This window comes from Folsomia candida, unplaced genomic scaffold (genome assembly GCF_002217175.1).
Source record: "Folsomia candida strain VU population unplaced genomic scaffold, ASM221717v1 Fcan01_Sc004, whole genome shotgun sequence".
NCBI lineage: Eukaryota > Metazoa > Arthropoda > Collembola > Entomobryomorpha > Isotomidae > Folsomia > Folsomia candida.
The window spans coordinates 3,951,439-3,967,860 of NW_019091196.1; the positions used below are offsets into that span (position 1 = coordinate 3,951,439).

The window sequence follows — 16,422 nt, forward strand, 5'->3', positions numbered from 1 at the left end:
TCGTATAGTTACAAATTTTAATTAAGATTACGAAAAGAAGATCATTCTCCAAAAATATCAAGTTAATAATCCTGTAATAAAATTTTGTGTAAACTTTACAAGATTACCAAGTTTACAAAAATCTCTAATAAAACTTCAATCATAAATATACACCTCATTTTCGCTCCTCTAATCCATAAATTTGTACCTGAATTTTGCACATAAAAAATTTGAACTCTTTTCTATTACAGATTTGCCAGCCAGAATGAATTCTAATATGTAAAACTACACAAATTCTCTGAAATTCAAATTCCCAGAGAAATATTAATTTTGCTTAATTAAAATTAAACTGCGCATTATCCAAATTTAAATTAAAACATGTCTACCTTACCAGTCCAAGTATAAATTTTCATAAATATTTGCAGCTAAAATTGTAATAAATAAGATAGCTTTTTTGTACAACTCAAAAACCATGTCATTCATAAATATCACGATTTGGGTGTTACCATAAAACAAAAATAAAAATGCTCTGTTACAGATTTGCTAAACTGTCCGAAACAAAAGTTCAAACAAGGATCAAAATCGTAATTTTTTATACGAACCAAATTTTAATATATTAAAAAAGCGAGAAATTCAATTTTTTCAAAATATAGAAAATTGTAGAATGTACAAAAAAATATCTTAGACGTCTCGATCAAATTGTTACCTGCGTTGCAAAAATATTAGAATTTCACATCTAATCCAAAATCCATCCAAAACTTTAAATTGTGATAAAAATCGTAACTTTATTTATACAGAACAATTAAACATAAAATCTGTAATAAAAATCCATTTTTGTGCAATGAAAGTATCAAATTTTGTCATCTCTCATTTGTCATATTTTACGGTCGAAAAGTAAATTTCCAGAAAGAGGTAATTTAAATTTGTTAAACAAGATGAGTTCATCATATCAAACCTACTAAAAACCAAATGCCAAATTTTTCCTCGAGGTACAAATTTTCATTAAAATTTACTAATTAAAATTTAAATTAATAACAAATCATATTTATATTGTAGAGCACAATTTGCATCCCACCAAAAAATCAAGAATGCCGAAACATCAAACTAATTCTGCCCCCTTAAAAATAACCGTATTTTCATCTCCTCCATAAAAACCATGCACCGTTATCAAAATCAGGCTAAAAACATTACCAATTTTCCAGCAGAGTTACTCATTTTCATTAAAACTTACTTATATTTTAAATCAGAAACTTAAAAAAATCTTAATTCTGTAACAAAATAAACACGTCACAATTTGCATCCCACCAAAAAAAATGCCTCCCACCCAGAAACAAAACACTTATTCTTCTCCTAAATAACAACCGTATTTTCATCACCCCCACAAAAAACACTCTTTATTAAAATCAAAATAACATATCTAATTTTCCCATCAAATTGCAAATTTTCATAAATTTATCCTAATTTCATTCAAACTTAGATTTATCTACATTGAAGCTAAAAAATCGTATCGTAACAATTTTACATGTCTAATTTTCCCATAAAATTACAAATTTTTATTAACTGGACTCCAGCTTAAGATTAGATTTATCTAGAGTCAAATTCAAAAACCACTTCGTCCAAAAACACGTCACAATCTGCATCCCACCAGAAACGCGTCTCAAAAACAAAGCACACATTCTTCTCCCTAAAAAATTACGGTATTTTCATCTCCCTCATAAAAAAAACACCGTTATCCATCCATCCATATGTGCATACATCCCGTTAGGTCATCTCTTCGTCAAGAAATGATTACACATACGTCCCCACATCCACCACCCACCAAAAGGACACCACCACAATCTTGACCTTGTCTCATCTTCGTCGTCCCCCCCTCAAAAAAGTGGTCCATTTCTCTCAAATGCATCCTCCCGAGGAGCAGGAAGAAGAGGAAGAATATGGCTTAAGAGCAATAAAAAAAGTAAGTAAAAGTGCAATAAAATCATGAGCCGTCGTAAAATAAACTCTCACCTTTTTCTCGCTCTCTTCTTCATTATGTCACCTTCAAAAAGGTCGTAAAAAACGAAATCTTCACCCAAAATGATGCCGTAATTATCCCATCTTTTTTTAAAAAAGCCTTGTAAACCTTGCCCTTCTGTAAAAAAAATCTCTCTTTTATTAGCTTTTTTACATTTTTTTATTGGAGGCTTTAAAAAATGGTCATTTCCTTGGGTAAAAAATAAGTTTGGAAACCCACCCACCTTTCCATCCATGGTCGAGAAGAATTTGAATATGCATTCATCATTTTGTCAGTCAGTCAGGAAGGAACTGTCGGTCTGGGCTGGAAGTAAGTTTCTGGAATAGGATAAATTTCTGAAATTTCGGGATAAAATTTCCATACAAATTTTACTCATCGTTAATTAATTAAGATAATTTTATCCTGGTTTTTGTGGTGGTGATTAATTTTTCAATTAATAAAAGTGCGTCGGTTTTGGAGATAAAAATTTCCAAAATTTCTGGACAAAATTTCCATCCAAATTTTATTCATCGCAAATTAATTAAAATAAATAGCTCTTATCCCAGTTTTCGTAGTAATTATCGTAGCGATTACTGTTTCATAAAACAAAAGTACTTTACAAATTTTGGACAAAACTTTCCAAAATTTCTGGACACAATTTTGACACAATTTGTATTACATAATTTTCAAATTTAGTACATCTTATTAATTAAACAAGATGGTCCGAATTCGGATTTTGTTAAGTGTCTCTTGGTCACTTTCCTACCAAAATTTCTCCAAAATTACGAAATTATCACTTTCCCTACTGATCAATTAAGCTAAAATGGTTGTAGGGGTGCATTTAATAAAAGTGCTGGTGTCCTTTGTGGTTGGTATTTGTGTATTAATCAAGCTCATGAAAGAAAGTGGTGGTCGTCGTGATGGTGTCCATTTTTGTGGAGAAGAGAAAATGGGTCTGATTCCATTAAGGGCTTGATTAATTTGGTGTATTTATTTTCTCCTCTTCCTCCTCAGTGAATAAAGTTAATCAAGTGTGTCATCCAATCGGGAAGATAAAGGAGGAAACATACAATTTCCAAATCAAGGATATTTTTCGAGATTATTTTTGGAAATCGTAAAAAAATTAGAGGTGAGATTTTCGCAATATTTATTTACGTATTATTTGCACATCCATCACTGTCTATCTATGTTTAAAATATGTGAATTTGCAAAATTCGCTTAAACAAAGTTTATAACGTTAAACTTGGGGAAATGACTGATTTAGCAAAAATTATGGAATGTAATCTAGTAATTAGGCAATGTAATTGCAAAAAAAATTCTTTGCAAAATTTTGTACCGAATTTTCACTCTGGTTCATAATCTATTTATAAGAATAAAATGCCAATTGTTTTTAAAAATTGTAATGACGTCGACCTTCGGAAAAATTTTGGGGAATGGAAAAAATCTGATTTAGCGAAAACTATGTAATACAATCAAGGAATATTTTTGATTGTAAATAGATAGATAAAAATGCCTCGTACAATTTTGCTGCAAAATTGTCAGCAAAATTTTTTGCACCAAATTTTTGCAATATTTTTTACTCAACTGGTAATAAGAACCATTTAATATCTGTTTGTGAATATGCGAGTTATAATTTATTTAAAAAACGGTAATTACGTCAAACTGGAAATTTCGGATTTAACAAGCAAAAATTTAATGCAACCTAATAAAATTGTAATCAAAAATAAAAATTTCGGGTGAAATTTTGCACCAAATTTCAGAAGCTGAACATTTTCTATCTACTTATGAGAAAACGAGTTAGAATTGTCCTTAAAAATGGTAACGGCCTCGAACTCGTACAAAATACATAAAATTTTCGCAATATTTTTTTTTATGTCGGTGAATTTTGTGCTGCAAATCCACCAATCATCTCCCTATTATCGACTGTGTATGTACGTGAATTTGCACAAATTAAAAAAATCTAATCATGTCAATCTCATGGAAAAAAGTTGTCCTTCGATGTGCACGACTTGCTCGAGTAGCAGAAATCTGACATTTTTTGCACGGAATCTGGTTAATTTTAATGGTTATTTCTCCTCCATCAAAATAATTCGGGGAAACCGAGTGGAACCTGAAAACTACTTCTTTCCCCCCCACAGAACTCAGACTCCCCCCATTTTCTTATTCCCCATCACTCTCTTCGTCTCGGCAGTCTTGATTGGTTCAGTAACTCAAGAGAGTGGAAATAAGCAGGGAAAAAGTGTTTGATTTTTAGCCATGGGTTTTATTCTCGCATTTTCCCTGGCAGGGTTTCACAGCTAACTTCTTGCCATGATTTTTTCCTATAAAATCTACTCGTTCCTGTAATAAAATTAAGAAAAATTGGTTGACAACATTTGTACCTTTACCAATTTTTAAAAATATGCACATATAAATTCCCTCTTCCCACATTTACAAAATTCGTATTACAAAATCATATATAAATTTCCAACTAAATTCTGAATTGTTCAAGTTTTTCAAAATTGTTTTAAATTTATATTTACCCCTGAGAAGATTAATCTAATTGTGAAATTTAACTTGTTCGTTATTCGTTATTGTTATTAATCGACGTTAAAGCTTGACAAAATTTAATAATAATAAAATGTTTTACAAAATTTAGAAATATCTCGAAGGAAAATTAGCTTACAATTTTTTATAAACTTTGTTTTGTAAAAGTTTGTAAAATCATTTTACAAATCGCACTAATTTACCAAGTTACCAAGAATTGTCTCATCAAGCTTTCTATCAAGTCTAGTTTCAAATTCCCAAAAAACATCACAATTTCTCCAAAAAAACATCTCATCGACCCCAAAACCCCCAAAAACTCTCATAAACACATCTAATCCAAACTCTGCCCTTCTCTCTCCCAGAGAAAATAATTCCTTCCTTTTTTTTCTCTCTCTCTCTCTGCTTTCTGTTTGATGGAGGAGGTGGTATTTTGATTTGGTTTTAGCAAGAGGGCCAAGCAAGTAGCAACATACAAACATAGTCGTCATCTCTGTGTCGCAGTAGCCCCATTGTTTTTATTTCAAAGTACTTCTCCTGGTCACGGAGTAATGCTTTTACGACCCTCGGGGGCAAAATAAAGAAAATGAAACACTTGTAGAAGAGAGAAGAGAAGAGAGATCCCCCGTCCAAGATCCAGATCCACCAAAAACAGAAGGAAGAAGGAGAGATCCACTCAAAAAAGTAAATCTCCTCCGAGAAGGAGAGGAACCAAAAAGGAAATTGCTTTTTTCAAAATCACGTCCTCCCCTCGACTTCCCTTCATCATTCACTAAACCCCACGAGGAAGTAAATTTTACTGAAAATTCGGACCAGTTTCTGATCAAATTTCGTGAAAAAAAAATCTAGCGCAATTTTGTTAGATGGAGAATTTTCACACAAATTCAGACCAACTTCTGATCAAATGTCATGAAAAAACTAGTGAAATTTTCCCGAAATTCACACTATATTTTGACCAAATTTCATCAAAAAAAACTAGCGCAATTTTTCAACCTAACACAATTTTCAAATTTATCTATCAAGTTACACCCACCCCACGGGCTAACTATGTAACCAGAAATATCACGCAGCATCGCCTCCCAAAATCCCACTACGGACTAAATTTCGCAGAAATTCCCATCAAATTTCAGAAAACAACTTCTTACTTAGAAAAACTAGTGTAATTTTGTAAGCTATCGAAATTTTCGAATTTATGAGTTACGTTACACCCACCCAGGTACTAAATACTTTCTCAGATTATTCGCAAAATTTAAGCGTAGACTGCAAAGGAGGGTCATACCTATTTCAATCATACCAATAATATTTTCCTAAATTTGCCACGATCGTCGTCAAACCTCCTCTTAAAAAAAGATTCACACACATTCCCCAATTTTATCATCAATTTCACTTTCCTAAACTTTTAAACAAAACTGGTGCAATTTTTGTAAACTGGGAAATTTTAAGAAATTTTCAAATTAATGAGTTACACCGACCCACGTGCTAAAAATTTACTCAAATAAATACCCGCAAAATTTGAGCCCAAACTGCAAGGGAAACTAAAAATACCAGTGATGCCAACCTATTTTCCTGATTGAAATAATCTATTCCTATTTCCTACCTTTTCTTACCATCGTACCGTTTCTTTTCATCCCTCCTCCAAAAAAAGATCCACTAACATTTCCCAAATTTTATCATCAGTTTTACTTTCAAAAAAGTTTTAACAGGCTATGCAATTTTCAAATTTATGGCTTACACCTACACGTGCTAAATAGTTACTCAGATAAGTACTCCCAAAAATTAACAGCAAACTACAATGGAAATGAATACTGCAATGCAGGAAGTTTGTTCTAACCTAATTCAATCGTACTAATAATCATTTCTTAATTTTCTTTACGATCGACGTCAAACCTCCTCCAATAAAAGATCTACGCACATTCCCCAATTTTATCCAGCATTATGTTATTCATCTCGTAAAATGTAAATTATTACATTTACACAAGTTACCACAACTGGTTAACATTCCATTTTCGCAACAAGCTCATGTATTTATGTAAAAAAAATCCGTATTTTATGAGGTATTGTATTTCACTATCAAAAACTTACAAAAAAGTAGTGCAATTTTGCAAGCTACCGAAATTTTCAAATTTAAGACTTCTACCCACGTGCTAAATATTTACTCGCAAAATTTAAGCGCAAACTACAACGGAAAATTGAACTTCTCCTTTCAACCTATTCACTCATTAAGATATTTTTTTTCTTAAAATTGCCATGATCGACGTCAAACCTCATCTTAGAAAAAAATACATATTTTGCAATTTTATCATCATGATATTCATCCCATAAAATGTAGATTATTAAATTCCCACCAGTTTCCACAACTTGGTTAACATTCCATTTTCGCAACAAGTTCATGTAAGTAATGTCGTATTTTATGGGGTGTCTATTCCACACAAGACGAAACGGGTGTCTGACACGAAGAGAGGGTGGCATTGTACTATTACCCGGGTATCGGGTTCCAATTCCAATCCACCAGCGTAGGAATACACTGGATGTTAAGAGGGGCAAGCCGGGTAGTGAAAGTGGCAACAAGGGAAAAGTCTATGCATTCCGCTTTTCGCTCAAACCAGCTTGGGCGTCACCTAACTGAGGAGGGGAGTATCACTTTTTGTCCACTTTTTCACCACTAAATTGCACAAGTATGCAAAAAGTGCTGGAAAATTGCATGCTTTTATGAAGCGAATGTCATGAAAGTTATGGTATAAATGTGCAAAATGTTGGAAAATAGACATAAATTTGTACCCTCAATTTCTCGCGTAAAATTTTCGTACTATTTTTTTACCAGAATATTTCACATTGTATGTAATAAAATGAATGGCATTATCTAGTATTAAATAAATATGTGATTAAGGACATAATATGTTAGCCCGCATTAAATTTGACTACATATGTACGTTCTCTACCAGTAAAGTTGTATTTCTAAAAATTGTAAAATTTTGAGCCCGAAGACGAAAAGCAGTACAAAATATTATTTATATAAAATTTCGAAGATAAGATGTTCTTGATTTTCAATTTACGTACAATTCTGGTCAACCGTGTTGAAAAAATTCGGAGAAAGTATACATTTTTGATGAGCATCTAGGGAAAATGGTCGTTGGGGGACTAAAATACGAAAAAGCCTTAGCCTTATCCTAAGCCTTTTAACTCGTTCAAAAACCCTCACTAAAAATCAAATTTTGTTAAAATTTTGAAAATTCTTGCTCCATTAAATTCCCAGATAGTATAACTTTTTGAAATTTAATTTTTTCGCACCTCAAGAAAATTTAAAAAATATTGCAAAATTTAATAAACTTGTTGGACATGAAATTATGATAATAATGCAAATTATGATGGTATGCAAATTATAAATCTTTGTGTAATTGTCCCCGTTTTTATGACCTCCCAAAATGCAATAAATTGACAATTTTAATCATAAATTCAGAAATTATGAAAAATAATGCCAAATAAATACACCCCAACTCTCTCACGGTATCTTCCATTAGTGAAAATTTTCAAAATTTAATTAAATAATCAGACATGAAAAGACTCTCATGTTTCCTCACTCACTTACAATTACGTAAATTAATTAATTAATTAATTAATTATTATTTATCTCTACTTCCTTAATCCTTAACGACGACGACGGTGTGTGACGATTAGCCTGAGACGAAGACGACGCAGTACAAGTAAATACATCTAAATACATCCACAAACAAAAAATCGGCTTAATTATTACGCTAAATACTTAAAATTAACATGATTTTATTTTACTCGCTACAAATCTATTCTTAATTTACATACTTAATTTACATAATTAATTAACTCTAAATACAATCAAATTTACAAATTCTTTTCTTAATCAAATAATAATACGGGTAAAAATAGAGTAATTAATTAATTAATTAATATGCGGCATGTTGGCAGCAGTGGCAGAATTATGCAAAAAAAAAAATTCGCAAATTCTCTACAAATCTGTACAAACAAGTTTCAACAAAAGTTTTCTTTTTCTTAAATACAAGAACCAAAAAAATGATGATCTGTTTTTACGTATATTTATGAGACGGATTCACTCGGATTATTGTAATGTGGTAATAAACCGTGCAAATTTTAGTATTTTGAGTTGCCAAATAAATTGGCACATTTTACCGAATTTTGTAACCTCTGTAATCAATCCTGATTTTAAATTTTAATTTGCACATTTTACAGATTTTTGCAAATCTTTTTCTGCCCTGATTTTACCTTCTTAACTTTTGCCAAATAATTTGCACATTTTTTTTTACCACATCACAAAAACCTCCGTGAAGAATCCGCTCAATTCCAGGTAAACCAAGAAGTTTATAACAATCGAAAAAACCATGCAAACTCAATCAATTCACACCAAATCGAAACGTTAATAAATAAAAACTTGTACCGTTAAAGATCATCGATTCCATTTTTCGTATACAATTCAACAAAGTCATTAAATTATTAGTACATATTTTCCGTATATCGTTTTTCTTTAAATGTAGCTCGGCCAGCAGTAAATTGTAGGTAATTAATTAGTAATTATTATTTTTAACCGCTTAAATTCTTTCTTTTCGCGTGTAAGGAATATTTAGATCATTAAATCGTATAACTGTTTCTTCATTAGTATACATTGTTCGAGGTAATCGGGTTCTTGGGAACAATTTCCTATGCAATTTTATCAGCAAAATTTTTAACTAAAAGTCATGCGGTCCACGACACGTGGTAGTACGAATGTGGTAACAAAATTGGCACGGGAGGAGTTGGCGGATTAAATTATAAGCAAAAAAAATCCAATGTGAACAACGTGACAAAAAAGTATGTCAGAAATTCGTCAAAGAATTCATCAGAAATTCATTTACAATTCATGAGAAATTCGTCAAAAAATTCATCAGAAATTCATTTACAATTCATGAGAAATTCATCAGAAATTGTTACAAATTAATCAGAAATTCGTCCTAAATTCATTACAAATTCATCAAAAATTGACACAAATTAATCAGAAATTCATCAAAAATCGTCACAAATTAATCAGAAATTCATCCTAAATTCACCAAAAATTAACTCCATCTCGTAACAAATTTTAATTTCTTAAATTTAATTTCTTAAAATCGTAACCAAAACTCCGTGACAATTTCGTTACCACATTTTTCACCTCTCTATAAGTAATTTGGTTCTCGGGTGGTTTGTTTTGGTTTGTTTTTGTAATTTGTATACATAATTTTGTATCTAAATTACTTAACTATTTTTCTTAAATCTATATATTTAATTGGGAAGATTATTAATCGCGTAATGTTTGTAATGATTATCTAAGCGAGTTACACACATAATATTTCTTAGCAAAACAAAACAAAAAATATAAAATATAAAATATTGCCACAAGGAATTCGGATAAGATAAAGTTTGTGACAGATTTATGACTCAAGGGTTAAAATTAAGTTAAAAATTTATCTAAATAAAGCTGGGCTTACTAAAAAGTAGTTTTTTAAAACTGGGTTAATTCGATTCGTTTTTGTGTTTAATTAAAATTGCAACAAGGGAAATTGGGTTGGATTTTTGTTTTTAAAAATCATTGTAGAAATTATCATTAAAAAATTCGAATTCTGAAAAATCTATGAACAAATTATTTTTGTTTCAATTTAAAATCACAAGTACGGAGAATCTGGATCTGAAGATAAGTATTTAATGATTTCTGAAGGAAAATTTAATCCGATGTTGTCAAAATCTGACAATTTTTCAAAAAAATAAGAAAATATTTTTGCAAAATTTCCTAAAATCCAACCCACCATTTCCCAACGAAAAAGGATAGATATTTATTAAGTGAGAGTCGTTAAAAGTAAAAGTATTTTTGCTTAAAGCGACCCTAAATTTTAAAGCATTTTTCCCTTTCTTTTATTACTTTAGTAATACTTGGAAAATTATTCTAGTTTCCAGTTTAGGGTGAAAATTGGTCTAAAAATGCAAAAGAGACACTGTCCGACAATTTATCTTTTCAATGTATTTAACGAAATCAATTTTTTCAAAATTTTAATTTCGGTTTCATAATCTTCCAATTGAATTTCTAACTGAATTTGTCCATAATTTTATGTAAATCCTCCTCCAACATCTGTCAGCTAAATTATTAAATGTTTTGTTTCAAATTTTTATTCCGACTTTAAAAAACTTCCACTTTCTAAGAAATTTTTTGAAACCAATCTTTTCAACACATTAATAACTCAATTTTTCCAAATTTCAATTCCGGCTTTAAAATCTTCTAATAAAATTTCCTAAATAAATTTTACAAATTTCCGACCAATTTTCACCCCTCTAACTCGTTTAAAGTCTATCCCCCCAAAAATCTATCTTATTCCGGGAACAATAATATTTAATTAAATCTCGGTGATAGAAAACCATCAAAAATTATTACATCATTTTTTTGGACTGTTTCTTACAAGGTAAAATTACGAAACTATGTATTTATGTATTTTGCTGATTTTTCCGAAATATTTTCCCTACTTACTTATCCATCTACTATGTAATTTCCCTCTTCTTATCATCTTATCAGGACTGTCACTGGTTTGTTACGTATATTTTGAATTATTACTCACTTCACGAAAGAACAACTATGTATTTGTTTAAGTCTGCTATTTAATATTTTATGGCATTTTTTTTTATATAAAAGCGGTTGTTTTTTTAAATTTAACCAGAAATTAGGGTAGTATTTGGAAGGAAATTTACTCTCTTTTTCTCAAAACTCTTTCCCCTCCGGGTCCTCCTCCACCTCCTTTTTTATAATACTTTATCGTAAGTAGGTGACTTTTTGACTAATAAAAAAAGTAGCTAATTTCTCTAAAGAAGATCCATCCATCCATCATTTTGCACATTCAGTTAAAAGACAGCGTGAAAAAAATTGGGCGAAAAATTAAGAAAACTTAGTTAACGGGAGCAATATTCTTGGAAAAAATAGGGTATTTTGAGCTTGGTTTTTTCAACGGGGGTGGATTTCCAGGGCGAATTTACAGGTACGAAAGGATAATCATTTACATCGAGAAGACAGAAGTTATAAGAAAATATGGGTTTTATGAAGAAATTAACTTTTTATCGTTGTCAAAATAATATATTTTTTGAAAAATAATGTATTTTTACAGCGATAAAAAGTCAATTTAAAAAAAGGTGTATTTTCATGAAAATTTACTTAAAAAACATACATTTTCATAACAAGTAAATTGAAAAACACGAATTTTGGTATAACTGCTGCCTTATCCATGTACATAAATTCCCATCATTTTATAGCCGTAAAACCCCCTCGAAAATCCCCCCCTTTGGAAACCCTGACCTCAAAATACTCTCTTTTTCACCCAGAATTTTACCCACGCTCCTTAAAAAAAACAGGAATTATATCTCCATGTACCTACAATTAATCGTATCTCTCAATTTTTTTCCTCGTATAAACCTTCGTATACATACTTTTGTCGGTTTTTGGTTGGTTTTGGTTGGTGGGTGGGCACATATCTAAAATAATGATTAAGTAAAAACGAAAAAAGTATACTTCAAAAATGACTACGTACACTTAACCTAAAAAACCATCATTTCTCCGTATACGTTTACGTTTACATATTTATATGTACACACTTAATAGTGAGTGAACATTATCAAGATTTAACTACACGCTAGCTTTGTTTTTCCTTAAATATTTAAATAATTTCACTGGAAACGTTGAATGTTTTCAATTCTTTTCTTCTCCTTTTCCTCCTCCACAAACAGACGAGATCTTCGGTTTTATTTTTCATTTTTCTGTAGTAAAATTAATTGCAGGATTTTTTGTAACTTCTTCTTCGCAAATCTTCATTTCTTTGTGCCGCATTTTTTCTTATTCAGTATACGGATTTACAATCTGTAAAAAAGAAAAAATAACGGATTAGTTTTTAAATTTCTGAGGGAAATTTTGACATGAAAATAATTTGTAATATTTTTATATTATTAAAAAATAGCGAAATATTCCCAAATGAGGAGTGTCCAGACCCAGGCGTTTAAAGTTATAAAACAACACACTGGAGCGAGATTACGTAAATATTTGGAAGAAGGAGAGAAAAAAAGAAGGGAAAATTGTTTACAACGGGTAATAAAATTTTGGGGAGAGAAATGAAAATGAAAATGAAAACTTTGTTTAAAGAAGAAAGTGAAATTTTGTTCTCAGGTTTTTAAGGTTTGATTTATGGTGATGATTGTCATAAAATTGGGTAAACTGTTTAGTTTTTTAGGATTGTAAAATTCTTCACGATTTTTTGATAAGTTTGACGTCGATTTTGATATTTTGAAGTATTTTTAAAAGTTATAACGTTATAAGATAAAATTTGAGAGTCTTTTAAATTTGCAAAATTTTAAAACACTAAAAACTCCATTGTCAAATAAGTTTTCGAAGTGTAATTACACAGCAAATTTATTTCGTTACGGGAAAATTACTTGTTTTGCGATGTATATAAATATTTATATTTTTGACTTGCAAATAAAATAACACGTTAAATATTTCACTGAATTTGCAAGGGAAAATTTTCACTCCTACATTGTTTTTGGCTTTTGCACAAAAATTACACGCATAAGTTAAACGCCGATTTTAATATTTTTATAAGAATTTAATAAAAATTGTTGTTTAGATAAGACCAAAAATTAAGACTGATTTCTGCCTAAAAAAATTTGTTTGACCCCGGTTTTAATATTTTTCAAATAATTTAGTCCTATTTGTTACTTACAATGGAGGTCTCCCAACGTATGCTCACAGATTTGGACCAAACTAGTGTCAATCGATCACAAATATAATTAGTATGAAATTTGCAAATGGAACTATCTGCCAATGCGCAGGTTTGGCGGAGATATTTGCATAAAAAGAGGAGAAAACGCATCAAAAGGCTGGCATATTTTTCATTTTCCAAATTTCCTGCGCATTTTTTCTACTTTGAATGCAAATATCTCCGCCAAACCTGTGCATTGGCAGATAGTTCCATTTGCAAATTTCATACTAATTATATTTGTGATCGATTGACACTAGTTTGGTCCAAATCTGTGAGCATATGTTGGGAGACCTCCATTGTTAGATTGCTTCAATGTCCAATTGTACAGAAACTTTGAGATTTCTAAGGCTGATTTCTACTTAAAAAAATAAATTTTATTTGACGCCGATTTTACTATTTTTAAAACAATTTAACCCAATTTGTTACTTATAAGATGATTCTAGGTTTACGTTATTTTACAGAAACTTTTAACCACTGATTTCTGCCTTAAAAAAAATTGAAAGTGATCCCAATTTTACTTTACTGCCTTCTTCTTCCTTGTCTTCTGTACCCTTAAAACTGAACCTTTTTCGTCCCTTTTTACCTTATAAATACATAAACCTTCTCACTTTCCAAGTTTTACAACCATTTGATCCCTTGCTGTGGGAGGTAACTTATTTCCATTACGTCATCTGTACCCCTCCGCAGAGAATTTCGGTTCTTTCTTCTTTTACGAGCCTACACTTTCTCACTGGAAGCCACATTTTGCTCAAATCTCTGTCAGATGGCGACAATTTTACTGGAGAATAAAATCTTTTATGGCTTGTTTACATAGGAGATAAGTGAGTAAAAGTCTGCAAAAATTCATGACTGTGGGTCTTCCTGCTATATTGCATAATTGTATTTATAAACTGTTAAAAGTCTGGTTGAGTCAGATATCTACTTCGTGCTGGGATTGATTTGGTAATAATTTTTTACCGGTTGGTAGCACTTTGTTTACAAAACAGATAAGTAAAAGTCTGCAAAAATTCATAACTGTGTGTCTATGTTTGCTAATTTGCATAATTGTCTACACTGTTAAAAATCTGGTAGAGTCTCATATCTACTCCATACTCAGTACTGGTATTGGTTTGGTAATAATTTCCTACCGGATTGGTGGTAAATTGTTCCTGAGTGGTAAATTTTTCACTACCACGACATTACTGAATGGTAATTCCCATTATTACCAGTACCGGTAGAGTCACATATGTACTCCAGTCGGTAATGATTTAATACCAGTTTTCTAAGAGTGTATTGATTTGGTAATAACTTTCTACCCGATTGGTAGTAGTTTGTCTACATAAGAGATTAAAGCCTGCAAAAATTCATAACTGCGTGTGTCTCCCTGCTATTTAGCATAATTGTCTAAAATTCGGAAAGGTCAGCGGTCTCTGGATCTAAATTGAGATCAAAATTACGTAAATTGCTGTCCTGGTCTGGTCCAATTATGACTAATTTTATGGGTGTGCATACATACGCGTCCCCCCGTAATTTGCATAAGGTTGCTAGCTGGCCAGCCATTTACTTTAAAAAGTCACGAATCGACATTTACATACTCTTCTCATGTATGTGCATGAACTTTGTAATGGCCGTTTGTAGATAGATCAGGGCGCGATGAGATGACATATCGTCAACCATTAAACGAGAGAACAATGTGAAGTTTTTGGAATGGAATTTTAATCCAATAGGAGACTCATATTAGGCACTCACGGCAAAGTCAATAACCAACTGTGTAAACTTTGTGAGAAAGGAAAGAGCAGGGGATCTTTGCAAACTGTGTAAAAATTTTGAAAGGCTACTTTTTCTTTTAAATTTGGGAAAATCTTTGTAAATTTACTGATTTTGGGGACAAATTCGAGTGAATTTGTGTAAAAGGTTATTGAAAAATGTAATTTACTCGGTTCTTTGTAAACCAGTTGTGTTTTAAGGAACTAAATTTCCAATATATTTTTATGCTAACTGTGTAAACTTTGTAAAAGGTTACAATGTACAACTCGAGTCTTTGTAAATCATGATAAAAATTTTTTTCAACCCATTTTAGCCTTATTTTCACTCTATATCTTTCCAAAATTTACAGATTTTACACAGAAATTCGACCAATTTTAATTTCAATAAATGTGAAATCTTTGTAAAATTACAAAATTTGCCGTTAGTACTCTCCTTCCCACTTGAGACTCAAAATTTAACCAAAAAATAAAAAAGTTAGAAAAAGGGGGGATTTTAAATACGAGAATATTTTGCTGTGAGAAAAAGTTGGAAAATTTTTCGTGTTGTCGCATCATGAAGGTCAATTCATTGCTTGTTCCTTTACCGAGGCGATTTTTTTACCAATTTTTTTTTAGAAATTTCTTAAAAATTCGAATTCATCCAAATTAGGGACAACCCTCGTTAAAGGAAATTGCAATGTTGTTGTGACCTCCCAGATTTATAAATAAACCTGCTTTTGCCGCCTGAGCTTGCTTTTCCTGCTCATTCAGCTCCTTGATTGCCTGTATCTCCTTCTTCAGCTTCATGCGCCGATTTTGGAACCAAATTTTGATCTGTCGTTCGGTGAGGCAGAGTGCGTGGGCCATCTCGATCCGACGTCTCCTCGTCAAATAGTGGTTCGTGTGAAACTCCTTCTCCAGCTCCAACGTCTGGTAGCGTGTGTACGTTTGACGCCCTCGGCGACGCAGACCGTTCGCACCTACACAAATATCAAGAGAAAATTGGTTTAAAATATTTTTCGCGAATAGTGGAGAAAGCAAAATTCGGCGGAAATTATTAGATTTTGCGAAACGTGGAGAAAGCAAAATTGCGCAAACATAAAAAAGAGAAAAGCGCATGATTTTTGTACTTAAAACTTTGTAAATTGAGCAAAAGTTTACAATTTCTGTATTTTTTTAAATGCAAAAAATGCACTAATTCTATGCAACGAAATACATTTGCCTTTCAACGGAGTCTTTCACATATAATTTTTACAATGCAGATTTTTCAAAAAACAGAAAAAGCATGACTTGTCCGCTTAAAATTTATGCCAAAAGTTTACCATTTGTTTATACACCGAAAACCCCGAGGTTATTATTCCCCGCTCTAATTAATGCAAATTCTATGAATTTTATAAAGTTTACGAAAAATTGTGTA

At 31.3% G+C, this 16,422-nt stretch overlaps 1 protein-coding gene across 2 annotated transcripts in view; it reads right to left on the minus strand.

Annotated features, from left to right (window-relative positions):
* Positions 1-8,004: 8,004 nt before the first annotated feature.
* Positions 8,005-16,422, minus strand: part of LOC110848207 (homeotic protein ultrabithorax) — a 66,964-nt gene continuing 58,546 nt past the window's right edge. For both annotated transcript variants that reach the window (XM_022095363.2, XM_022095362.2), the window contains exons 2-3: positions 15,737-15,985; positions 8,005-12,386 (exon numbers count right to left, since the gene is read on the minus strand). In XM_022095363.2, coding sequence (XP_021951055.1) covers positions 12,367-12,386; positions 15,737-15,985 — 269 coding nt within the window. In that variant the 3' untranslated portion in view covers positions 8,005-12,366. The remainder of the gene's footprint in view (positions 12,387-15,736; positions 15,986-16,422) is intronic.